The 25,335-nt window shown below is 53.0% G+C and overlaps 6 protein-coding genes across 6 annotated transcripts; 2 read left to right on the top strand and 4 right to left on the bottom strand.

Moving 5' to 3' along the window:
* Nucleotides 1-226: 226 nt before the first annotated feature.
* On the bottom strand, nt 227-1,610 carry ACET3X_002029 (uncharacterized protein; the record flags this gene model as incomplete). Its single annotated transcript, XM_069447387.1, has 2 exons — nt 227-595; nt 651-1,610. The coding sequence occupies 2 exons, from the start codon at nt 1,608-1,610 to the stop codon at nt 227-229; spliced, it is 1,329 nt and encodes a 442-aa protein (XP_069312271.1).
* Nucleotides 1,611-2,199: 589 nt separating this feature from the next.
* Nucleotides 2,200-7,832, top strand: ACET3X_002028 (uncharacterized protein; the record flags this gene model as incomplete). Its single annotated transcript, XM_069447386.1, has 3 exons — nt 2,200-3,470; nt 3,867-4,804; nt 4,858-7,832. The coding sequence occupies 3 exons, from the start codon at nt 2,200-2,202 to the stop codon at nt 7,830-7,832; spliced, it is 5,184 nt and encodes a 1,727-aa protein (XP_069312270.1).
* A 49-nt stretch (nt 7,833-7,881) lies between these two features.
* On the bottom strand, nt 7,882-8,633 carry ACET3X_002027 (uncharacterized protein; the record flags this gene model as incomplete). Its single annotated transcript, XM_069447385.1, has 2 exons — nt 7,882-8,416; nt 8,485-8,633. The coding sequence occupies 2 exons, from the start codon at nt 8,631-8,633 to the stop codon at nt 7,882-7,884; spliced, it is 684 nt and encodes a 227-aa protein (XP_069312269.1).
* A 1,475-nt stretch (nt 8,634-10,108) lies between these two features.
* ACET3X_002026 (uncharacterized protein) lies at nt 10,109-16,002 on the top strand (the record flags this gene model as incomplete). The annotated part of the gene is made up of 2 exons (XM_069447384.1): nt 10,109-10,546; nt 10,594-16,002. 2 exons carry the CDS (start codon nt 10,109-10,111, stop codon nt 16,000-16,002), a joined length of 5,847 nt encoding a protein of 1,948 aa, XP_069312268.1.
* A 3,314-nt stretch (nt 16,003-19,316) lies between these two features.
* On the bottom strand, nt 19,317-20,688 carry ACET3X_002025 (uncharacterized protein). The gene is made up of 2 exons (XM_069447382.1): nt 19,940-20,688; nt 19,317-19,881 (listed from the first exon to the last, which is right to left on the bottom strand). The coding sequence occupies exons 1-2, from the start codon at nt 20,570-20,572 to the stop codon at nt 19,429-19,431; spliced, it is 1,086 nt and encodes a 361-aa protein (XP_069312267.1). The 5' UTR covers nt 20,573-20,688; the 3' UTR covers nt 19,317-19,428.
* Nucleotides 20,689-23,468: 2,780 nt separating this feature from the next.
* On the bottom strand, nt 23,469-25,022 carry ACET3X_002024 (uncharacterized protein; the record flags this gene model as incomplete). Its single annotated transcript, XM_069447381.1, has 1 exon — nt 23,469-25,022. One exon carries the CDS (start codon nt 25,020-25,022, stop codon nt 23,469-23,471), a length of 1,554 nt encoding a protein of 517 aa, XP_069312266.1.
* Between the last annotated feature and the right edge of the window lie 313 nt (nt 25,023-25,335).

Here is a 25,335-nt window from a genome sequence, read left to right as displayed (position 1 = left end):
TGATACTCGCAAGAGCGATGCCGAAGCTGTCTAATGACTAGCGGTGTGTTGCAGCCGTCTCAAGGCGAGATTCGGGGGATGGTATTTGTGTGCAGTTGACAATTAGTATTCACGAAATAGTCAGGAGAGGATTCATATCGTAAAAAAGTTGATGGTCAAGATTCGCTTCTATTTACAATGATGAAAACAATCGCATGGTATCGGGAACAAAGTGCGAAAGAGCAATCTACAACTTGGACTTGGCGCCTGCATCCAGGCTTGGGCGAACCTTCTTCTCCCCATCCCAGGTAAAAGGACTCAATGTGAAGAACTTCTCGCGGTTGACCATCATCAAAGCACTGCGCTTGTGTGGGAGGTCCATGAGCTTCTCTACGTGGAAACCGTGGGCAAAGTCATATGCTAGCACAGTGCTGCTCGTTGCTGCTGGCTCACCCACCAGGTTCCACGTGCGTGGCTCGTCGAGAAACATGTAGTGCATAAGGCCAGACCACCATGCGGAGACTCGGTAAGGCCCTCTGAACCTGACGTCGCCGACGAGTGAGTGCCTGCCGCGGTCATACGGCGAAGACTGGTAGTGAGCACCCATGTGATCCTCCTGTGATATGTGTTAGTGGAAAGGTTACATTGGATCGGATACGATCTTGACTTACCATTGCCCAATAGACCTCAAAGTAGGCAAACAGAATGTCGTCGAAGGCAGCGAACATGGTGAGTACGTGGGGGTCTTCATGCAGCTTTCGGAGATATTCACGGTGTTGATCCAGGGTGCCGGTTTCGTTCCAACCAGCGGCAACGCGTGGGTCGTTTTGCCACTTGTTGAACAGGCGGAGATGCTCATCATTGGTGTAGTCGAGAGCCACCATCGTGAAATGCTCCTTCAGGTGTGGCACCCATCGGCTGTAAATGATCGAGCCCGGCTCGGGCTTTGGTTGACGGACAGGATGCTGCGTATGCCGTGGTACAGCAGGGAACTGGGTCGTTGGTGCATTCTGGAATGGGAATGGAGGGTATGGTCTGTCGATTGGCTTTCCAGAGGCGTCAAGGTGCGGTGCCCAGACTGGACGAGCACCGAATGGAGACGCGGCGCCCTGCCAAAATGTTCCTCGGAAAAGGACGTGACCATCATGAGGTGCAGATGCATTGGAAGCCTTTGGATGCGGGTGGAAGAGACCAGTGACATAAAGCTCATTGGCTAGTACCTGCGAGTCCTTTCCCGAGAACAACACGCGGAAATTCTCGACTAGTGGGTGCTGTGAGACCAACGCGTAGGCGATGAGCCATAGTTGCGGGACGGTTGGTCGATCCTTGTTCCAGGAGACAGTCACATATGGGGATCTTCGAGTGCGAGCCCAAGAGCTGTTGTCTCCCTTCGCTGGTACAGCATCTTGGCTCAAGGTACTAATGTCGGTGAATGATACGTCTTCGTTGTGCAGAACTACCGGCGGAGCGACTTCCTTGCTTGTGCTGTTTACTGAAGAAAGCCGGACCTGGTAGCTTATGGGCTGACCTTTCGGTGCCACATTGACGATAGTGTATGCCGTGAGATATGGGTGAGGAAGCTTGAGAACGAGCGGCTCTTGCGCGGTATTCGGCGTTCCTTGTTGCGCCATAGTAAAGTTCAACGACGAAGAAGATACGAACAGAAGATGGAAGATGCAGTCGGTAGTACAACAGCAATGAGCGAGTAGCTATAACCCTGATGCCTGAGGTCGTTCAAGATGCTCAAGACTCCAACGCGTGAATGTTTAACCGAGGTCGTTCCTCATATCCGGTTTAGTCTAGTGCACCGCATTACGCAGGCTTAGGCGATGGTGGATATTTTACCCATTCTCCGGCGAGAAAAATCAGTCACAGGGCTGCCGTTAGGGCGTGGCGTGAGGAAAGCTCCGACAGGGTGGCTGGCCACCCCATGTGGACTTTAGGCCAGCGCCCACATGCAAGCCAGCGTATGTGGACGCAGAGACTCGCGCACTTGTGCCGGTGACGCTAGCCATCGGTGACATCGTTGTTTTGAGTGCGGCCATCGACACATGTAGCTGATACTGGCCGGTGCGCAGGGTCTGTGAATTGTGCCTGAGTTGTGCGGTTGTGTAGTGGTGCTGTAGTACTATATTTTTAGCGTCGAAACACCTTCTTGATGTACACACCTAGAGGGCGATAATCGACATCTTCTCCAGACATTCCAATCCCTCATCCAAAATGACTTCAACCGAGAGAGCAACTCCTGCACCCATGGCAGATTCATCGCCGTACTACGACCTCGTATGCGTCGGCTTTGGCGCAGCGCAACTGGCAACAGCCATTGCCAACCGCGAATCAAACAAACCGTCGAAGATGCTCTTCGTTGAGAAGAAGACGTCCTTCTCGTGGGCATCAGATTCGCAAATGTCGAGAAAACGAATGGAAAGTCCCTTCATGTATGATCTCGCAACACTCCGCAACCCAAGGACTGCTTTCAGCTATGTCAACTATCTGCTTGCTCGCAAGCGCCTCATCGAATTCGCAAACTCAGACCGACTCAACCCTTTGCGAGAAGAGTTTGAGGACTACATGAGGTGGTGCGCCGAGCACTTCAAGGATGAAGTACGCTACGGCAGCGAGGTTGTTGGCGTAGCTCCAGAGGTAGATGCGGACGCTGTACAAAGCTGGAAAGTAGCTGTCAAGGACAGCACTGGCAAGACGCATGTAGTACGAGCACGAAGCATTGTCGCTCCCTCTCCTTCCAGAATGAGCAGTCCAGCTGCGGAGCCGCTGCCTAACGTCGACTTCCTGTCTGGGCAGCGGATCATAACCATGCACGACTATCCCAGCAGGCGGAACGAATTGCGAGGCGCAAACGAGCGACCACTGAATGTCTCTCTCGTCGGATCCGGTGGAAAGACTGCGGAGATTCTTGACGATTTGTTGTCGTGCTCCCGCCTGGGCAACATTACAGTCATTACAGAGGACGAGTCGCTGGCGCCATTGACGGTTCTCAACGACACCAAGCCGTCGCAACCCCAACTTTGCTCCATTTGGGCGAAGCCAACCAGCAACCACACAGCGTCTGTGACCGAAGCTCCAGAGCTCGTCCAGAAGATCTATGACCGCGCGTACGAGAAGCAAGTCCGATCCAAGGGCGAGTACAGACTACGCGTCATCATTGGAAAAGATGCTGCTGGCGCGTGCTCACAGTCCGACTTCATCATCAGGGATGCAACAACAAACCCGCTCTCGAACACTGCACTGTTCCAGAGCATCGACACGCTCATCTTGGGCTGCCGGCCGAAGGGAGACAGCCTGGAGGAAGTGCAATTCAAGCGTGGCGCCGTTGCTGAGGGCTGCCGCTTGTGGCTGGTGTCCTCAAAGTCTGAAGGAGGACGTGCGCTGGCCAAGGACATCGCCTTGATGGCAGGCGAGATCGTGCGCAATGTATCGACAGGGTCTGATGCTGTACGGGATGGCGCCGGACTCCAGGTCCAGGCTCGGATGTAAGGTGGGTGATGGCGTGCAGGTGTGGGTTCTCATTTCCAAGGTTTAGGCGCTAGATGATGCAAATTTTTATCTAATCTGATGCGAGTTGAGCACAGACTGCTATGCAAGTGACACGTCCGTCTCTCCACTCACAAGCCTGCACTCACGAACCACCAGCCCACACTACTTTCCACAACACAACCTCCCTCACGTGACGCTATGCCCGCTCGCATTATGCTAACGAAAGTGCCCTGCTGCTGCACTATGTCGATCCTGGCCGTCGCCTCTCGGTGGGGCCATAGCGCCCTGGCGCACCTCATGCAGGCGTCTTCGCGCGTCTTCATCACAGCATACAGAGAGGGAGACTCTTTCTCAAGCTGCTAAACACATCGCATTGGCTCAATGCCGTTCAGCAAGCCCTCGGGGGCCTCTATCAGGCAGTTCTTTGGCTTTCTCCACCTCCTCTTCTACGCAGACCCGACATGGCTCGACAAGATTCTCGTGTTTGTTGGCGCTATAGCTGCCATTGCAGCAGGCGTACCGTTTCCACTCATTGGAATCGTCTTTGGTCAGCTCGTTGATGAGATCAATACCGCAACATGCAACAATCGCAATGGTGCCTCAAACGGCAACGAAGAAGCCGACATCACGCCCAAGATTCTGCTGCTTGTCTACATCGCCATCGGCAGCTTCGCTTGCATCTACTTACACCTTGTATGCTGGAACTTGGCATCGCAGCGCCTAGCTCAACGCATCCGAGACCGCTACCTCAGGAACCTGCTACGACAAGACATGGCCTTCTTCGACAACCTGCAGTCCGGAGAAGTGTCATCTCGGCTCAACGGCGACATCCAGGCCATCGAGAGCGGGACTGGCGAGAAGGTCGGTGTGGCATTGACCTGCCTCTCCTTCTGTGTCACTGCCTACATTGTTGGCTTCATCAAGAACGCCGAGTTGGCTGGCATGCTCGTTTCGTTGATTCCCGCATTCCTGCTCATGGCAGTGATCGGCGGTTACTTTGTTGGCAAGTATAGCGCCAGGCTCGGCTCATGCTTTGGGTCTGCTAGCGCTATCGCGTCCGAAGCTCTCAGTCACGTTGGTCTCGTGCACGCGCTCGGGGCGAATGCAAGACTCGAAGAGAAGTTTCAGGGCCACCTAGGCAATGCTCGCGAGGCAGGCATCAAGAAAGCTACGGCTGCTGCTGTACAAGCTGGTCTGCTCTACTTTATCGCCTTTTCGGCTAGCGCCCTTGGTTATTGGCAGGGTAGTCGTAAGGTCGCAGACTCTCTAGAGGGCAAGGGCAATGCCACCATAGGAGAGATTTACACGGTCACATTCATCCTTCTGGATGGTAAGTACTTATTTGATCAAATTTATAGTCACTGGCTAACATTCCTTCACCAGGTGCTATCGTTTTGAGTCAGATCGCGCCCATGTTGCCACTGTTTGGTGGCGCCATATCAGCCTTCGAGCGCTTGCGCAAGGATATCGAGACTCAGCCTACCATTGACAACACGTCGTCATCTGCGGAAAAGCCTACTGACGTCGATGGTACTGTTGAGTTCCGCAATGTTGCGTTTACATACTCTTCCAGGCCTGACCATCCCGTGTTGAACGGTATCAACTTGACATGCGAAGCCGGTAAAATGACTGCAATCGTTGGTCTCTCTGGTAGCGGCAAATCCACCGTCGCAAGCCTCATCAGCCGCTTCTATGACCCACAATCCGGTGACGTACTTCTGGATGGACGCAACGTCAAAGACATCAACATCAAGAGTCTCCGAGGCTTCATCAGCCTCGTGCAACAGGAGCCTTCGCTTCTTGACCGCTCTATCCTGGAGAACATCGCCCTTGGTCTAGTCAATAGTCCGCCTCATGCGCACCTCGAGAAAACGCTGCTGAGCGGGATCCTCGCTCAAGTTGCGGAAGACGTCAGGGGCGGCCAAGAACTCAACCGTGTTGCCGAGAATGCTGGCCCAGAAGTGGTAGAGATCCTTCAGCTGGTGAAACAGGCTGCAGACCTTGCCGATGTTGCTGTTTTCATCGACCGCCTAGAATTTGGTTTCGCGACCTCGGTTGGTTCAAGTGGCAGCCTTGTCAGTGGTGGGCAGAAGCAGCGTGTTGCTCTTGCTCGCGCCCTTGTCCGCGACCCTCGTATTCTGATCCTCGACGAGGCCACTGCCGCCCTGGATTCGGCCAGTGAACAGCGTATCCAGGCTGCCATAGACCGAGCTTCGCAAGGTCGGACAGTGGTCGCGATCGCCCATCGACTGTCTACTATCCGAGCTGCTTCGAAAATCATCGTCATGAAGAAGGGTGACATCATCGAGCAGGGCACTCACGATCAGCTAATGGAATTGGACGGCTCTTACGCGGACATGGTTCGTCTACAATCTGTCAAAACCGAGGAGGGCCCGTCAAGCTCAAGGACCAGTCTGGATTCGCGCGACACCATCACTGATGAGAAGTTGGCTCTTAGCGCTCAAGAGCCTGATGCAGTACCAGCAAATGATGCGCAGGCCGTCGACCCCATTGAGCATACCAAGGGTGTCGTCATTGCAGGTTCCATCAGAAAGACCATGCTTCCGTTGACACGACCGTACACAGGTATCGTAGTGCTGGCTTTTTGCGGAGCACTGATAGTAGGAGGGCAATACTGCGGGTCTGGCCTCTTGTTCGGTAACATCATGGGTACCATGTCTCCTTGCAACTCCCCAGACTATATTCGGTCAAGAGGCGAGCTGCTTTCCGGAATGTGGTTCATGCTTGCCTGTGTTGCCTTCCTCGCCAACTTCACCAGCTGGGCATCATTCGGTCTCTTGTCTGAGCGACTTATCTACAAGGTTCGCAACCTTTCTCTCCACACACTACTCCAGCAACCGCTACAATGGCATGAATCCGAGTCGAGAAACCCGTCCATGCTACTTGAGTTCATTACCAAGGACGGCAATTCGTTGGCAGGCTTCAGTGGCTCCATTATCGGCACGCTTTTCTCTGTCGTTGTTAACCTCGTCGCCGCCATTATCCTGTCACACATCATCGCATGGCGAATCGCGATCGTATGTCTCGTCATTGTACCGCTACTTCTGGGTGCTGGTTACATGCAGTTGCGCGCCATCGGCCAGTTTGCTGTGAAGCATGCTGGTGCGTTCTCATCTTCCATCGGTGTTACCATCGAAGCCGTCTCGAACATTAAGACTGTGCACGCATTGTCCATTGAAGAAGAGATTATCCAGACCTACCGGAGATCGCTGAAGGCTCCGCGCAAAGAGATGGTGAAGCAAAGCTTCAAGACCAACGTCTGGTTAGCTGTCGCCAACTCTTGCGGTAGCTTCATCTACGCCTTTGCCTACTGGTGGGGCTCCAAGAACATCATCGAAGGCAGATACACCCAGACCGAGTTCTTCATCATTCTCATCGCCATGCTCGTCTCCGCACAACTATGGGGTCAACTATTTACACTCGCGCCTGAAATAGCCAAGGCTAAGAGCGCCATCGGGCGTATCTGTGGACTCATCGAGCTCGGCAAGGACACGCCCACTGCGGGACACCAGAAGGCACTTTCCGAGAAAGCACCAGGCGACGTTGAGGCAAATGCTGAATCGCCACTGCCCGCCTCCCCACAAGGCGGTGCTAAAGTTGTCTTCCGAGATGTTGGCTTTGCGTATCCAGCACGTCCCGGTGTTCCCGTGCTAACATCGCTTTCATTGACCATCCAGCCAGGTCAATTCTGCGCCCTGGTTGGTCCCTCCGGTGCAGGCAAGAGTACTGTCTTGGCCCTTCTTGAGCGATTCTACACTCCTTCCGCTGGCAGCATCTCCATCAATGGGTTCGATATATCACGACACCATGGCGCATCCTTCCGCGATGATATCGCCTACGTTCCGCAAGAGAACGTGCTCTTCCAAGGAAGCATCAAGTTCAACATTGGGCTAGGAGCAAGACCCGGCCATGAACCATCTGACGAGGAGATTCAAGAAGCCTGTAAGCTGGCCAATATACACGACACCATCATCGATCTTCCCCAAGGCTACGACACCGAGTGTGGCTCGAACGGCAACCAGCTGTCTGGTGGTCAGCGTCAACGCTTATCCATCGCACGAGCGCTTGTCAGGAAGCCAAAGTTGCTGCTACTGGATGAGAGTACGAGCGCACTCGACGCAGAGAGCGAGAAGGCCTTGGAGCAAGGTCTCGAGCGGGCTGTCAAGGGCCATGGAGTGACCGTTATCGCGATCGCTCACCGACTGAGGACGATCGCCAGGGCTGACGTTATCTTCCTTGTCGAAGCAGGTAAGGTAGTAGACCAAGGACGTCACGAGGAATTGGTGCAACGTAGTGAGAGCTACCGTGTCAACGCTCTCCACCAGATGCTGGGTTGAGTCTTATGCAGTATAATAACCATTCTTAATTTGTTTCGCTATGTCGGCATCATGCCAGCTCTACAGACTTTGGTAATTTCTTCTCTCCGCCTTCTGGCAACCAGACATACAGTGGGCAATCCGGATTTCCACTTGCGCCATTGGTCTTTTCGGATGTGACCAACTGTTCCTTCAATTTCCGGCTTCCCATCTTCTCATAGAGCCTAACGCCTTCCTTGGAGCTTTCTATATATACGGGCAAACCTGTCTGTTGCGCGATATTCGTCCCGTGTTTGAACAGCAACTCGCCAACACCTTTGCGCTGATGGTCGGGGTGTACAGCCATCACGTGGCAGTAGATGTACCTCTCGTTAAGCCACAACTTCTCCCTCATCTCCCAAAGTGGCTTGACAAGGCCCTCAGCTCGTTCTCGTTCTTTCCCCTCCAACCACCCAATCTCGCCCCTCTTCCAATCACTCGGCGCGATGTATATGTCGCAAAGCGCCATCCCAACAATCTTGTTAGTCTCGGTGTCGACGCATTTGAACGTGTATTGCGTCGCACTTGTCTTCCAATACTCCGCAGTATGGGCGGTGTGGGCCTGCCTTCGTACTAGTAAGCACATGGATCAATGGCATCTGACACCACATCCACACCAAAGATGGGTACTCACCGAAACTCGGAATTGGCGTCCGTCAAGTCCTTCTCGGTAGCCGAGGGGAACAGTGCGCGCGTGAGCTCGTTGTCCTTGAAGGCTGCAAAGTATACATCGTACACGGCGCTAATGTCCGGTATCAGCGCGGGAAGGATCACGAACCCCATATTGAGTGGCTCGTCACGTAGTAGGATTCGACTCAGTACCTGAGCGGTGGGGGAAAATCTAGACCGATTGCCAGTGAAGTGTTCGACTCAAGATACGAAGTATTTGTGAACATTGACAGCTGTAGCGAAACGCTCGGCCCAAAGACATGAACTCGGTAGCATTTTCGTTACCCGCTATGCACGAAAATTGCACGATCCACTCACTATGCCCAGCTTTCTGGTTGAGAGATCGTCGGTCACGCATACAACATACTTTGAGCACGAGCTGGAACAGGAACGCACACCATGGCTGTGCCAATGTCTCGGCTGCCTGAGGAACGAACCTGTTTCGCAACGCTAAGGACGAGGGCGCAAAACTAGTATACAAGACCCACACGTCTAGAAGTGTAACCCCATCACGCCACTGACGAGGAAAAGACCTTCCCCATTCGGACGCTCGGTTGTTTCTGCTGTGCCTCCCCCTCGCATGGACCGACTAGAGTTATCTGATCCGTTCTTAGCGAGGCTCCCCCGATGAGCGACACATCATATCAGTATTCTTCCATAGTGCACCAAGCACGGAAATAAGAAAAATGCCATGTCCATGTCCATGTATATCATTTGCCGCGATCGCCGCGTGGACGGGAACTGTACCGTGTCGGCAAATTCACGCGCGGGATGACCATATTTCGCGCATTTTGCATTTCCACAGCTCCGGGCCTTCTTCGTTGACCAGCAATACTCTTATTTCACAAGGCACGATACCTAAAGCCGACGGCTGTTGTCGATCGATGGAAAGAAGGACGCATCAGAGCTGTCATTGGCCGGCAGGACTTCTCCGAACATCGGCCGTTATCAGATTGAAACGATTTGCGGCGCCAGCGACGTAACCCTGCATGACTCCTACTCCATCGGGCAATTCCGTGCATGCATCAGCACCACACCATTTGAATTTATCAGATGAACAGCCATGACGCCGCCTTTCCCGCTAAAATTATCTGATCCGCTAAGTGTGGAGACGAGCATGCAGGGCGAAAGAGGGTTTTTCTTACGGCTAATCCGTGGTACTCTACCCGATCCCACCATGACCTCCGCGTTTACGTTAGTCGATGCGCAATCCGGCCTGTATCGAGAAAGACACGATGGCGCATCAAGGCGGACCCTGTTACTACGTCGTAATAGAAAACTATGACGCCGACGGCTGTCCGACCGAAAGTGATGGATTAGTTGGCGTGGACTGGTGTGCCTGTGCCGGAGCCATGTCCTAGTTCCACGTGTGGAGAGTTCAGCCCGTGTGTGAAGCGGAAGCGAAAGCTCCATGGGGAGGTTGATGAATTTGCGGCTTTGTGACACTCGGCCATTACTGCAACAGTGTTTGGGGGTTGGATCATCATCGGTCACGGAAATATCTTTAACCCTCCATCACCGCATCTCCTACGATATCAGTCTTTAACTTTGAGATGAAGAGACCCCACAGCAGCTTGACCGGTGAAAAGATGCATCTACGTAACGGCGAGCACGTATCACGCTTCAGCGGTACTCCAGACGAGCATATCGCGAAGAAGGTGCAAGGCAATGGCGCCTCCACCAAGAACGGCGACCATGAAGCCCTGAGTACGAACAACCACAGCTCCAAGCCAAACGAGGTTCAAGTACGAATCCCGAGTAGCCTTACTCCAGATGCTTTGCTGGATACCGTTCTGGCTGCATGGGCGGCACTTATGCACAGATACCAAAGAGATGTCTTCCATCAATTCTCTTGGGGCGTGGTGAACGCCAATGGTCGAGCGACACAGACCATCAACACATCTGATCTCAACTTGACGAGCCACAAGACGGCCGCCAGTTTGAGGTCACAGATTAGCAGTGTACGATCGAAGGAGTACGATGCACATAATGCTACTCTCTTCCTTAATGACGGGTCGACACATGAGGTAATGATCTATTCAACCCTTTTTCCAACAAGACTGACCTGAATTAGTGGACTTTCGAAGTATCTCTCGACAGGGAAGGAGACTCAATCCGTGGCACCTCAAGATGGCAGACGAATACCATGTCTCACCATCAAGCCGTCTCCGAACTTCATTTCTTTGTTTCAATTCTTGATACCCTATTTAACGACCCTGATTACCCACTATCCGGATTCAACGATGTTTCCGAAGAAGAGCTTGATGAGCTGTGGAGCTGGAATAGCCCTCTACAGCCAGAGCTGAGATTCTGCATGCATGAGAAGGTCTCGGAACAAGCTGCGCTACATCCGGAAAAGATCGCCATAGATGCATGGGACGGCACTTTGACATATCGTCAAGTGGAAGACTACTCTACAGATCTGGCTCAGACTCTACTATTACTGAATGATTCACCGAACCAAATCATTCCCGTACTTTTCGAGAAGTCGCGATGGACTTCGGTGGCGGTACTCGCGGTAATGAAGGCCGGTGCATGCTTTGCGCTGCTCGATCCCGCACAACCCGAAGGTCGACTACGAGCAGTAGTACAGCAAGTCAACGCTAAGCTCTTTGTATCATCCAAAGCTCAAGCTACGCTGGCTGCACGTGTCGCTCCTGCGGCAACAATCATCCCAATCTCAGCATCCAAGTTCGACAAGGTGTACTCTCCATGCGCTGCGCAGCAACCGAAGACAACTCTCCCACCAGTCTCACCGGATCAACCCTTGTACATCCAATTTACCAGCGGCAGTACTGGTCTTCCAAAAGGATGCATTCTTACGCATAGTCAGTATACGTCTGGTGCGATACCGCGAGCTGAGGCCGTGGGCTATCGATCGCATTCTCGCGTGCTGGACTTTGCGAGTTACGCCTTCGATGTGTGCATTGATTCTATGCTGTGCACACTTTCTCACGGCGCGACACTCTGCACACCTTCCGACGAGCGTCGTATGAACGACATGAGTGGCGCCATGCGCGACATGCGCGTGACCTTTGCTGGCATGACGCCTTCTGTCGCTCGGACGCTGGATGTGGACATCCTCGATCATCTAGATTCTATCGCTCTAGGTGGTGAAGGAGTATCAACTAGCGATGCGATGTCGTGGGGTCAAAGGACAAGAGTTGTCAATGCCTACGGACCATCTGAAACAACCGTCGGTGCCACCATCAATGATAACGTGGCCGCCAAACCATACATTACCATGGGCAAACGCAAGGGCTGTGCAATTTGGCTCACCGAGCCTGATGATCACAACAAGCTCGTACCTCCTGGCGCGGTTGGTGAATTGCTCATTGAGGGTCCTATCGTTGGTAACGGTTATCTCAACAACCCAGCGAAGACCAAGGAAGTGTTTATTGAAGATCCTGAATTCCTTGTCAAAGGTAGTAAGAGCTACCCCGGCCGACATGGACGCATCTACAAGACTGGTGATCTCGTACGTTTCGATCCTGACGGTAACGGCGAGCCCATCTTTGTTGGACGGCAAGACCAGCAAGTCAAACTCCGCGGCCAGCGTATTGAGCTGGCTGAGATTGAGTTCAACATGCAGAAGCATCTTCCTGCAGACACCCAGCTCGCCGTTGAAGTCATCAAGCCCAGCGGAGGTGGTGAGCAGACGTTGGTTGCTTTCCTCGTAGAGCAGAAAAAGAACGGCATGCGACATTTGGACGGAAATGTCTTCGGCAGCTTCACCACCAAGTTCCAGGCCGCACTCAAGGACATGACCAAGCAGCTTGCGATCGACCTTCCTGGCTACATGGTGCCAAGTGCTTACATCCCGCTTTGGAAGATGCCGCTACTGGTTTCTTGCAAGACTGACCGAAAGCGCCTTCGTGAAATTGGCACGTCGATCACACGCCAGGATCTCAGACGCTTCAACTCGGTCATCTCGGAGAAGAAGGAGCCTACAACCGAGATGGAGCTGAAGCTGCGGTCGCTATGGGGAAAGCTTCTCGGTGGTGAAGAAGACTTCAGTGCCAACGACAACTTCTTCAGCATGGGTGGAGATTCACTAAGGGCAATGAGAGTGGTGGCCGTGGCGAGAGAGGCTGGACTCGTGTTGACCGTTCCGGATATCATGCTGAACCCTACGCTGTCGGCCATGGCTGCCAAGGCAAAGCCATTGTCGGAGGAAGCATCAAACGACGTACCACCTTTCTCTATGGTCGGCAAGGATTGGGATGAACAATCCGCCAAGGCTGAGACTGCTAGGCTCTGCGGTGTTTCTGATGACGAAGTCGAGGACGTTTATCCTTGCACGCCGCTTCAAGAAGGACTCATGGCCCTCTCAGCCAAGTTCCAGGATGCATATGTCGCTCAGCGAATCGCAACGCTACCGTCGGCGACCGCTCAGCGTCTGAAGGAAGCATTCGATAAAGCCGTAAAGGGCTCGCCAATCCTACGTACCAGAATCGTCAACGTGTCTGGTCGGGGCTTGTTCCAGGTCGTCTTGAGGGATGGTCAGTTGCTGCGCGAGCATGGCGCTGACCCTGCAGAATATCTCCGTCGCGACCGCGAAGAAGCTATGGATCTTGGAACCGCGCTTTTCCGCTATGGCTTGGTTCAAGAAGCTGGCAGCGACAAGACGCACTTCGTCATCACGATGCATCATGCTGTCTACGACGGTTGGTCAATGCCTCTGGTCTTCGACCGCATCAACCGTGCTTTCAATGGTCTCGAGACTGAAAGGTCTGTATCTTTCAAGCACTTCATCAAGCACCTCACCAGCCTGGATCCAGCGGAGGCTCAGGACTATTGGAGAGAGCGATTGAACGGCGTTAGTCCGCATCAGTTCCCTCCTCTACCACAGAAGGGATACATTACCCAAGCCGATTCGTTGTTGGAACAGTACGTCACCGTTCCAACAACAGCTCACAACAAACTCACTCTCGCAACTATCATCCGCGGAGCCTGGGCGCTGGTATCGTCATTGTACATGGGCCATCCAGATGTCGTCTTCGGTGAGACACTCACAGGTCGTTCCGCGCCTGTGAATGGAATCGAGGAGATTGAAGGACCTATGATCACAACCGTTCCCATCCGCGTTCAATTGAATCTCGACCGACCAATCTCTGAGTATCTGCAATCCGTTCACGCACAGACTGTGAAGCAGATTTCTCACGAGCACTTGGGCTTGCAGAACATTCGCCGATTGAGCAAGGACGCTCGTGTAGCATGTGATTTGCGTACCGGTCTGGTCTTGCATCCTAGGGAGGACGACGTCGGCGAGATTGATATGGAGGCTGTACCAGCCAACACGTTTCTCCCTGCTGACGATGCGGAAGCTGCACGCGAAGCACTCAAGTTCAACACCTACGCACTCATGCTCGTCTGCACACTAGAAGAGAATGGCTTCTTGGTCATGGCCAGTTTCGACTCGAAGTGCATCAGCAAGGATGCTATGGAACGGGTGCTTGTCGTGATGAACCGTATCGTCACGGCATTCTTGGGCAACCCTGAAAGCAAGCTGGGCGATGTCGCTGTGCTTGATCCTGCCGAGACGCAGGATGCGGAGGCGATGAGACCGCGAGATGTCATGAATGACAGTGGCATTGGCACGTCACCGCTCGACAGCCCGAGGTTGGATGCGGCGATGAAGGCGTTGTCGCCAAACGAGGAGAAACTGCGTAGTATCCTTGGCCGTATCTTGGGCATGCCAGAGACGGAAATCAAGCCTAGCGACAGCTTCTTTGAACTAGGCGGCGACTCGATTGGCGCCATGCGACTTGTTTCCGATGCGCGCGCCCAAGGCTTGAGCCTCACCGTAGCCCAAGTCTTCCAGAGCCAGTCTTTGGCTGAGTTGGCGGCTTCAATCGGAAACGAGAAAGAAGACAAGTTGTTGGACATCTTGAGTCGCATTCTTGGTATGCCCAAGAGCGAGATCAACGGCAGCGATAGCTTCTTCGAACTAGGAGGAGATTCCATCGGTGCCATGCGCCTCGTCTCTGATGCACGCGTTCAAGGCCTTAACATCACCGTCGCACAAGTCTTCCAGAGCCAATCACTTTCCGAACTTGCTTCGTCAGCCGAAAAGACAAGTTCATCGCAGACTGGAACCAACTCCAACGCGCCGTACGCCGCGCTTGGCAAGGAAGCATCGCTTTACAGTCCCGACCGCATCGGTGCATATCTCCAGGATCAGACTTGGGAGATTGCGGATATCTACCCGACAAGACCTCTTCAGCAGCTCGCTGTTGAAGGTACTGTTGACCTGCCGCGTTACTCACTGCGTTACGAGCTCATCAAGTTCGAGACACCAGTCGACCGCCAGAAGCTGGAGCAAGCCTGCCAAGAGCTCGTCGCACGCAACGAAGTCTTGCGCACTGTCTTTGTGAAAGACGAAAGCAAGGTGCTCGGTGTGGTTCTGTCCTCTCTACGAGTCCCCTACACTGAGATCGCGGTACCTGATGGTGAAGACATCAATGCGTTCGCCCAAGCAAACATACAAAAGGACATCGAGGCGCCGAAGCCACATGGCTCATCTTTTGTATCGTTCATGCTCTTCACCGACGCCAAGTCCGGCGCATCAACCCTCGTCTTCCGTATCTCTCACGCCCAATACGACGAAATCTGCCTACCCATCCTGTACGAGCAGCTGTCGGCGCTATACGCAGGCACCGAGGTACCAGAGACGATACCATTCAGCAGACACGTAAACCACGTGGTTCTAGACAACATGCCAAAGGCTATTCCGTACTGGCAGAACCTCCTCTCCGGCTCCCAGATGTCCATTATGAAGCCTGACATCCCGCTCACACATCGCGGACCGGCAGATGTATACATGGAATTTGACATTTCAGCCCGTCCAGCAAACATTACCATTGGATCGCTGCCAACAGCCGCATGGGCACTCGTTCTCGCCCGCCGCCTCGGCCTAAGAGACGTGGTCTTTGGTGAAGTCGTTTCGGGCAGGAACATTGGCGCGCCAAATGCTGATCGTATCTTTGGACCTACGTGGCAGTACATTCCCTTCCGCGTGCCTTTTAACAATAAATGGACGTACCTCGACTTGTTGAATTTTGTGCAGCACCAGCATATCACTTCTGCGGCGTACGAGTCCATGGGCTTCACGGAGATTGTAGAGAACTGCACAGATTGGGATGCGAACAAGGTCAACTGGTTTGATACTGTTGTTCATCAGGCGCCTGCTTGGGTCGAGGAGATGCCGTTTGGTAATGGCGTTGAGGCGAAGTTTGAGACTACGTATCCGCATGGTGAGCCATTGAGGGAGTGGAAGTGCCAGGCTTTCGTCAAGGATGGAGGAAAGAAGCTTGGGATTGAGATTGTTACTTTCGCGGAGTGGATCGACGTTGCGAAGGGAGTGCTGAAGGAGGTCGGTGAGGCGCTTGAGTGCTTGACGAAGGGCAGAGCGGGGGAGAAGATCTTTGAAGGTCAAGACTCGGGAGAGCAGAGTCTGCAAGGTTTTGAGGGTGTAATGTAGGTCGGTCGTGTCATGGCGTTTGGGTCTATAGCCGTTGGTGTGGTAGAATCATTTCATCTTTCGTGACTTTTGGAACCTTGTCTGTGTGAAACAGTTCAATACCCAAGTGCTGCATCGTAATGCCAGGTCTAGGCTCAATATCGCTCTCTCTTCCTCGACAAGCTTCTGTTGGGTAAAGTCATCTTCTCGTGTCGTTCATTGACTACTATCGATTTGTTATGGTGTCATCCTCTCTGCCTGGCTCTTCGTTGCCTCACCATACTATGCTCAATCTAGTCTCGTCACAACTAACGGCATACTTGTTGAATGTTTCAATGGCCACCAAATGATATCCGGTACATGAATACCTAAACTCTTTCGAATGCATAGTGTCGATGTGTGTGTATTTAGTCACTCGACGCTCTTCCCAGCTAAGCACCGAATGGATACAACTTCCTTGGGCGCCATCTGATATGTCCGCGTATGTTACGCACGTGCCTGTCATCGACTTGAAGTGTAACGAGGGTGCTTTCAAACGACGTTGTGGTACTACGTGATCACGAATCGAGGTAGAAGCGGCGGTGGTGACAGATGCTGGTTGCTAGCAGACGGTTCTGCTTCGATTTACATCTTGTTACTCGAATGTTGTTAGCTGAGGCTTATCCTATATATTTCGAGGTTCTCTTGCATACAATATACCATCCAAAGCTGCGATCTTTGCATTCGCCTGTCTCTTGTTATCACCATACGGCAGTACCGCCTGTTGATCGACCCATCTCTCAGTCGTTCCTGTCCGGAAATCATACGAGCACCACTACAATGAAGCTTCTGTCAGCAATCCTCTCTCTCGCCGCCATGACCGCAGCAGCCCCTTCATCAGGCCTGAGCAAGAGACAAGAAGCTCTCACGGGCCCCATCCCGCTCCAGAAAACGGTCGAATGCGACGCTGATCCCAATCGCACCTATTGCTTCGACGAAGTCATATGGGGCAAGGGTATGTCACCATCCTGCTTGAATCACAGCGCTAATTCTTCTTCCAGGCCAAGATTACCAGAAAACTCTGCACAATTACTGTCAATACCAGTACACTGAGGACGCGCTCAGCTGCCACGGATGCATGCGCCAGCCATTTCCGACTGAGAATTGCGCCGCGGCGCCTGGCGCTTGGAACTCGGCGTTCTTTTGTACAGAGGGTAATTACAAATTCGCATTTCGGTGCGACAACTGGTGCAAAGAAGGGAAATGTGTCTGATGGATAGTGGGGTGGTGGACGTTGGGGTTGGGGAATGTAAAAGCGCGGGAGCCAAGAACAAGGGGCGCCTCTTGCCGAAGCTGGTTAGCTTGGTCCGCGCGTGCAGAGAGCTAAACGTTCCGCTTTCTAACCGTCCATGACGGCCTCTAGAAGCCTTGGCGCGATAGTAAAGTGTGTTGTCGCTATCATCTCGTTCCCTATTATTATTCTCTATTGTTATGGATGTTGCACAGCAGCCTCGAAAGAAATTGCTCCTTGGTTCACGTGCTTTCGTGATTGGGCATAAGATTTTAGCGTCCTGTCGTGACCCGAGACTCCGCGGCACCAAATGTTTGCTCATTCATAACGCCTCAAAATCGCCTTCCGTTATGGCGCCTGCTTTTAACACCTACACTCGCCGTTGCAGATTCTACCGCTCAGGCAAGCAGCAAAAGATACAAAATCATAATCCCCCTGGTACTCTCAAGAATCTTCCACACACGTCAAGATGACAGCTCACATTCCGTACCTTCCCGCAGAGATGCACCGCCTCATCGCGCGATACGTCCAGCGCGAAGATCTACCAAGCTACCGGCTCGTGAGCAGACAACTGTGCGAGATAGGCACCGAGGAATTATTCAGCACGATCGCTTTCCAATACAGTACTGCAAGCATTGATCGCCTGAGTAAGCTCAGTTCCAATGAACGTCTTCGAAAACATGTCAAGACCATATTCTGGGACACCAATCTGTGGAGCTGGATTAATATTCACAAATACAACGAATGGGAGCGTATCTTTGACCATATGGCACTGGTCAATCAGGACCGTGACGCCGGCCTCTACTTGGATGATTTACACGCATCAGGACATACTCGGTCATCTCAGAATCGACGAGATTGGGAAGCGCACCTTGGCCGAATGGCGGACGAGATTACTGCAAAGAATGCACTGGAACACCTGCAGGTACTTGGGTGCTTTCAGAACCTACAATCGATCCACGTCGTCAACGGCCGGCTCTTGTCGGCCCACCGTGGTCTCCAAAAAGTTGCGCAGGAATTTTCGAACATTATTCGTGAAGTGGCCGAATTGCCCAGAGGAATGGGTGTCTACAGCTGTGGTAGTTTGCCTAGAGGAATGGGTATCGACGGCTCCGATAGTATGCCTGGCGTTGAGGCTTTCAGGACCATACAGCACTGTTGTCATTCTTATCTTAAAAACCTCACGCTGGACACAATAGCCCTCAGGAGCTTTATTTTATTGACACCGAGAAACTTCGACAATCTATCAAGCCTGAATATCACAACGTTTCCACGGATGCAACTTTACCCCGACCACAAGGAGTTGACAGCTGTGATGATGGACGGTCTTGGGGAGTTTCTGGCGCGGGTACCACAGCTTGCAAATCTCCGCATCGACCTCGGCGACCAGCACGCAAGAAATTCCGTGAATGATGCCCTTTCATCCATCCACCGGGTGTTTGGCTCCAAGCATACGTGGCCGAAGCTACGGAAACTATCGTTGCGTTACTTCTCTGCAACACCATATACGCTGTTGTCTTTTTTGGGTAGACACAGCTCAACATTGAAGGATCTCAGACTACACAACATCGACTGGAAAGCGGCTGAGAGCGGCACATCGGAGCAGAAACTGCATGCTCTAGCAAAGTCTGTTGAACATTGTGCATGGCCGCATGTACTGCAAGAGATGAGCAATATCTTGTTTCTCGAACATGCAGCTGTAACAGGGCAACTTGGTGAAAACATATATATGCGTGGGTGGCAATTACTAAAAGGCAACGAGCTCGCTGCAGCGGTGTCGGACTATCTGGTCAGCGGAGGGCAGTGCCCATTAACAGCCGATAACGCTGATTTCAATCCTCCTGACAGAGAATTCGAGAATGAAGAAGGTTTTTAAACCTTGTCTATCTCGACTGCATCACTGTAGCGTCACGACGAACCCAAATCGCTCCGATGAGTTCTCCGGCCAGGACTTGATTACGCTGCTTTCGCTACGCAGAGAGGACCTTACGACCCAATCATTTCAAACACGCATAGCGACACGAGTGCGACAATGTTCACGGTTCTACGATCAAAAAGAGAAGATCGTGGATACACATGGTATTATACTAGGGTATATACAGAATGGCTCTTAACACCAAGCCACTAAAACGGGCAGAACTAGCCAAATAACGCTGGCCAAAGAAGTCAAACAAGTTCTAATAGTTGTACTTGTAGCACAGGGTCGATCCGGTGGTGTCGAGGATATCCCTAATCCTGACGTCTGGCCGGAGGCCGTATACGTTGATGTTGGTGTCGAGGGTAAGCGCCCTGCCCGATACGTCATTGCCGTTGATGGTGCTCAGACGGGCAGAGTTCTGGTTTTGCCAGATGCGGAAGTTGCGGTCGACGAAGGCGTGGTGCAGCCAGAAGATGGGGTCGGCGGGCGAACCGTACGTGTCTTGCATGACGGCTCCGATACCGTTGTGGCCCCAGGCGTGAGGACCGCTCTCGGCGCACGAGGCCATGCCGGCAAAGTCGCCGTACGCGTTGCACTGCGCAACGTAGTCGGAGTTGCAGTATTGTGTCTTTGCGCCGTCGCCGTTGCGGGCAAGGCAATGGGGCTGGTTGCCTGAGCCGGGACCAATGTTGATGGCGAGGTTGGCGAATTGCTGGAACGGGTTAGTTTGTTGTTCGCATGAGGCGTGTCGGACGAGGGGTTGTACTTACACCATTGGTTACACAGTTACCACCTAGCGCGATACTTCCCAGCCACCTGGCAGAGAAGATGGAAGATTGCGAGAAGCGGCCAGCATAGCGCGTCTCGTCGAACCAGGGCATGGGCACGCTCAAGCCACACTCTGAGCGTAGGATGTCCTCGAAGGTCCAGAGGTAGTAACGGTGCCAGAGCAAGAACTTGGCGTTTCCGTGGACGTTGGGTGTGAGAGTCTGGTGCAGCGCAACGAGATCCTCGTATCGGCTCTTGGATGCGGGGAATCGACCTGAGGGGGCGCGGCCCATCAAGCACTTGACAGAATCAACAAACGCCTGCTTGCTGCTGTCGGGGTAGGAGTCCCACTCGACGCGGGTGCGGACGTTGGAGCATGTTGCAGCGGCGGCGAAAGATGTCACGCGAAGTGATTGGGCTTCAGGCGCCTGCTCTTCTGGTTGTGTGGCATTGTGCTCCTGGAAGATGCGCTTGGCATCCTCGAGAGGAACTGGCTGGACGAATTTTGGTGTCTCTGCGAAGATGTTGAGAGGAAGAGACTTGATGAGCTTGGTGGCAGGCAGTTCCTGAGGAGATGGGAGCGCCGAAACGCTGGCTACGGTCGCCAAAGCGGCAGAGAAGAAGGCGGTACGCATGATTAAGGTATACGGGTATTATTAAGGTACGAACGATGGCGACTGACAGTAGTGAAAGAGCGGAGGATAGCAACCCAGGAACGAATGCGGGTGCTTGGTGTTATGGTCGAGCGAGCTGTGCGAAAGAAGAGGTCCCGACAATGCAGGAGTACCAGTCGTCCTTATACCTGGGACCTGCATCTCGCAGCCTACGGCCCAATTGCATGCAGTGCTGCAGATCAATCTCAGTCCGCGCGACGAGCCGTCTCACCAGCGACACCTGATCATGAGCCATGGAAATACGAAGCGCGCATGTACCGTGGGAGTCAACTCAGCCTAGGCCTGCAACGTCGTATTGGAAAGTAAGTACGCGTGCGCGAGCTATAGCAGATGGAACAAATGATAAGTGGAAAGCTAAACTGCTTTTGCGCCGTGGCTCCTCAGAAAGAGCCTAGCTTCCAGGTCAGGCCTACCTCGGTATCGCTGCTTTACACAGGACGCTGTTTGCTACGGCTCCAGGGACTGCGTGCTGGCGCCAGGCGGACCTGAGTCGAGCGAAATTGCAAGAGGGCTGAGACGAACTACTGTGGAGCTGCTCTCTGTTTTTTTCTGGGCCTCCCTCGCTGTCTTCACGAGGCCGGCCTGCCGAGTGCCGAATGGCAGCGTCATTTTGATTGAGCGGCGCATCGTGTTTTTCTCTTCGCTTCCAAACTTGTTCGCGCCCAAAAATAGTTTCTCCAGGAACGCCTTCTGTTCCTAGCAATGTTCCGATGGTGATGGCGTCTTGTCAATGTGCCAATACTGTCATGCAGAATGTCACCTCGCGCGTGGCCAAGTCATCAATTGGGATACGGCATCGTCATCTTCGTGCCAATATACTACTGCGTCAGCAATCCTCTAGGCTAAGCGCACACCGTTTTCTTCGCGCCGTTGTGTGATTGTGGAAAACATGGCTGGAGTTACGAGGCTGATGGTGGTGCTGGGATGAAAGGGGGATCGACAGGCATGCAGCTTCTTCCTTGGCTAGATTTGCAGCCCACTCTTTTACGTCGTCACACGAAAACCGCTCCACACACATACGGCAATAACCTCGCACCAAAAATATCCGCTGCCACGACCTTATCGTGCGAATTCCCAGCACCGCAATCTCCCGGCGCACAGGCTATCAGCCCGCTATTTTCAGACGCAGACTCCACTCGCACTTTGCATGCCTCATCTCGCCCATTGTACGAGCAATTAATTCTACAGTACGATCAAGGGCTTTGTGATGATGATGGAAGCGAAGCCAACCGAAAGTAATGTACGGCCTACCCCGCCAACCACGCAGCGCTAGGCATCCCTGATACGAGAAATCGATATCGCTACTGCTGAAGGGCTGAGCAAGGCTGAGCCTAGCACCACAGAGCTTGACAAAAATCCATCCCCGTGCCTGCTTTTTGCGTAACGGAGAGGCATCCCCGCGTGTGCTATACTTCTACACCGCCAGAAGACGTGAGGGTGAGAATGGCACACGCTTACTGCATGCCGGCGGATGGACGCCCAGACGGGTATGTGTTACCAAAGCAGCAAAGAAAACAAAAGTTCAATCTACGTGTAGAACGCATGTTCGCGCTACTAATAGGATGTGTCTCAGCCTCATGGCCACTCTGCTGGGTTACACATACCAGAGAAAAACTACCAGCGGAAAAGTTGTCAATTAGGAAAGTCACACCAGTTGGAGATACCGGTCAACGGGTGGTGCTCGCAATGCGCGCACGTGGCGATTCGAGCAAATGATGCTTTTGTACCATTGCTCATCTATTCCACACGCTACGTATCCCGAGCAGCCATCGCATTCACCTCACGACGTGTTTTGGGAACCGGGTACGAAGGAAAAATCTTTTTTCGTAACACCTCCAGCAACAAACATTTCTTTGCTGCCGCGCCATTGCGCATGGTTCCACGAGCCGAGTTCGAGTAGCCGAGTGCGAGTATATGCTTCTTTCCGTTCTCTGACACGTTGTTGTTTTCTTTTCTGCCGTTGCCGCGCTGTGATCAGCGGTTTCGGGTGGCGCTGTGGTGTTGGGTTCTGGGAGCCGTGTGTTGATATATAGGGTGGTAAATGCTTCTCACTGCTGCGCTTTGATCAGCAGTTTCGGTATGCGATGGTATTGTCTCAAGAGCAGAGCGGTCATAGACTAGGCGCACGGTGTTACTTCTGCTCGCGTACTTCTCACTGTATTCCACTGCTGCCAGGCTGCGTATCTAGTCGTACGATCATCTTAAGCGTTGGAAACTGTCTGGGTATCCTTCTTGACTCTGCGCTTCTACACGTAGCTGATGGAACTGAAAGGAACAGAGAATCACTTGAATTGCGCAAAGTGTCGACGACAGCATTGACGATAACTTGTGACTCTCCGGTGATCCGAACTCGCTCAAGCAGCACACCTGGATCCTTTGCTAGGGTCGTGTAAAATGTACCCATCGAGGAAAGCGAGTGCACGTGTACATGGAGACCGTGCATAGTCAATACAAAGCTTACACGAACGTCGTCGTATTGTTCTGCGTCGTATGACACATCAGCTTCCTTTGGCTCCACGAGTGTGTAGAGTTCGCTTTTCGGTCTTGGTGGAGGCCTACTGTATCGTGATAATCATTGGGTTGAGCTTTGGGGAACGGTATTTTCCGTTGGCTTTACGTTAAGCGTCGGCGAGACTGTAGTCGCAACAGGATGCAACTCATCTGACCAAGGTCGCGCCCAGACATGGCATGGTCTAACCCAAATAGGCAATTTCTCTTATATGACATGCCATCTCTGGGCGCGACCTTGGTCAGATGACGTGTATGCACTAGTCACAACGAGATCCTAGCAAAACGCTTCACTGCTTACAGTGACTAAATGCATAAATCCAATTTTCGACAAAAATACAACCCGAAGTTATGCCGCACCACGTCGTGTGACCCTGACAAAAAAGTCCTCCATAATCCAAATCCCTGCATTACTCATCCTCGCTGCCATGTGCGGCTTCACCGTCGAAAAATCGAACCTCCTCAACAGCTCGACAAAAACCTTATTAAACTCCATCAGCGCAACATTCTGACCTAAGCACTTGTATCTTCCGTTGTGGAAGACAAGTTCTACCGTACTAGCCATGTTTGCAAGACGCGCAGGATCCTCCGCGGCCTCGAGCCAGCGCTCTGGTCTAAAGAGCTCGGCATCTGCGCCAAATGTGGCTGTCGAGTGCTGAATGCTAAGGTGCGAAGATCCAACCTGTGTTCCTTCGGGGACGAACATGCCGGCGAGGATGTCGCCGCCTGGAGGGACGCATTTGAAGTTGGCGCCAGTGGCTGGGGGCAGGATACGCAAGCCCTCTTTAATACAAGCTTGAAGGTACGGTAGTCGTCTTCCTTCAGCGTCGGTTATGGGCGATGATATGGTTCCATTAGCGATGCCGTCGTCGATCTCGGTTTGCAGCTTCTTGTACGCGGACGCATTTGCCAGCAGATGAAGTATCACACCACGGATCGTAGACGCTGAAGTATCACTTCCCGCGACGATCTGGAGAAGCGCTTCGCTCGACGCTTGGTCCGGTGTAAGACCGTGGCGGATGAACGACCCCAGCATGTCGGATTGCGACTTTGCATCAGGCGCGAATCTCTCCGCGACCACCTTCTTTGCGACGTTGATAAAAGCTCCGAAACCAAGCTTGTCGCTCTCTTTGGGAAGGAGTCCTCTCATCAGCCGCGAATGCAGAATATCAGCCAGCCAAGGTACACTCCCGAGAGTGACCATGAAGGGGATATACGCGGTGGTAATCTTGATGTAATCGTGGAGGTCCTCGTCGTGCGTCAGATACCCAAACGGTTTTCCAAACGCCAACGCGCTGATAACGTCCAGAGTAAAATACTGTGCCTTGAGCGCAAAGTCCATGGGCCTGTACTCAGCACCCGAAGAAACATATTTCCTATCAATCAGGTCAATGAACGCAGCAACCTGCTGATCGACAGTGCCCTCCATGGATTCATTCTCTTTCCCCGAGTACCCCGGCGCCATCTTCGCTCTCAGCTTCATATGCCCAGCCTCATCGCGCATCGAGAACAAACTGTCGCGCCCAGGCTCGAACTTCATCGCACTGTACCATGGCCCTCGCGAGTACTCTGACCGCACAGCTGTGGTCCTGCGCACAATGTCCGTGTCGCACGTGATCACCTCGGTGGGGCTGACGCGCACCAACGGGCCATATTTGTCAGTCAGTTCTTTCAACGACTGTGCTAGGTGCCCGCTGAGCGACTGCTTTACCATCCAAAGACTGGAAATGGATGCGAAGAATGGCCCAGGGATGTGCGAGAGGCGGTACCATTGCAGCGCGACGCGTGCGAGGTATGTGAGGAGTAGGACGGTTGGGACGCCAATGGTCAGGAGGCTTGTGTAGTCGCTGCGGGCAGGGCTCGGGCTCGGGCCGCCCGTGCTGTCGTCGGTGGTGTGCTCCATGTTTGTGGTGGGAGAGCGAAAGAAAGGCCGCGCGATACGAAACCGTCTTTGCGACACAACATGGCGTTTTTGTTCATTTCAATTGCCGGTTGTAAGGATGCTGCATCGTGCGTTATCGTTCTGCAGCCGTTCTCCGCTCCCTGGAAGCTCCTGCCCGCCCAAGCACTAGCTTAATTCCCGACAGGGACGAGGTTTCACTTTAGGCGCCCAGTGATACTATGGAGCGATCGCAGCATCTAGTATCATGATGCGAGAATTGGCCTTGCGACGGTTAAAGTGCTATTGCAGATCTTCGAGGTAATGTATAGAAGCC

The sequence above is a fragment of the Alternaria dauci genome, chromosome 1, assembly GCF_042100115.1.
Source record: "Alternaria dauci strain A2016 chromosome 1, whole genome shotgun sequence".
Classification (NCBI taxonomy): domain Eukaryota; kingdom Fungi; phylum Ascomycota; class Dothideomycetes; order Pleosporales; family Pleosporaceae; genus Alternaria; species Alternaria dauci.
The sequence above is the reverse complement of the archived record's forward strand: the minus strand, read 5'-3'. Positions and strand labels throughout refer to the sequence as shown.

What these genes read in the sequence shown, in the direction of transcription:
- ACET3X_002025 (XM_069447382.1), bottom strand. Translation starts at nt 20,572, where the DNA reads ATGCGTACCGCCTTCTTCTCTGCCGCTTTGGCGACCGTAGCCAGCGTT. An exon ending in GTAACTGTGTAACCAATGGT is followed by an intron (nt 19,882 to 19,939) that starts GTAAGTACAACC and finishes AACCCGTTCCAG; the next exon opens with CAATTCGCCAACCTCGCCAT.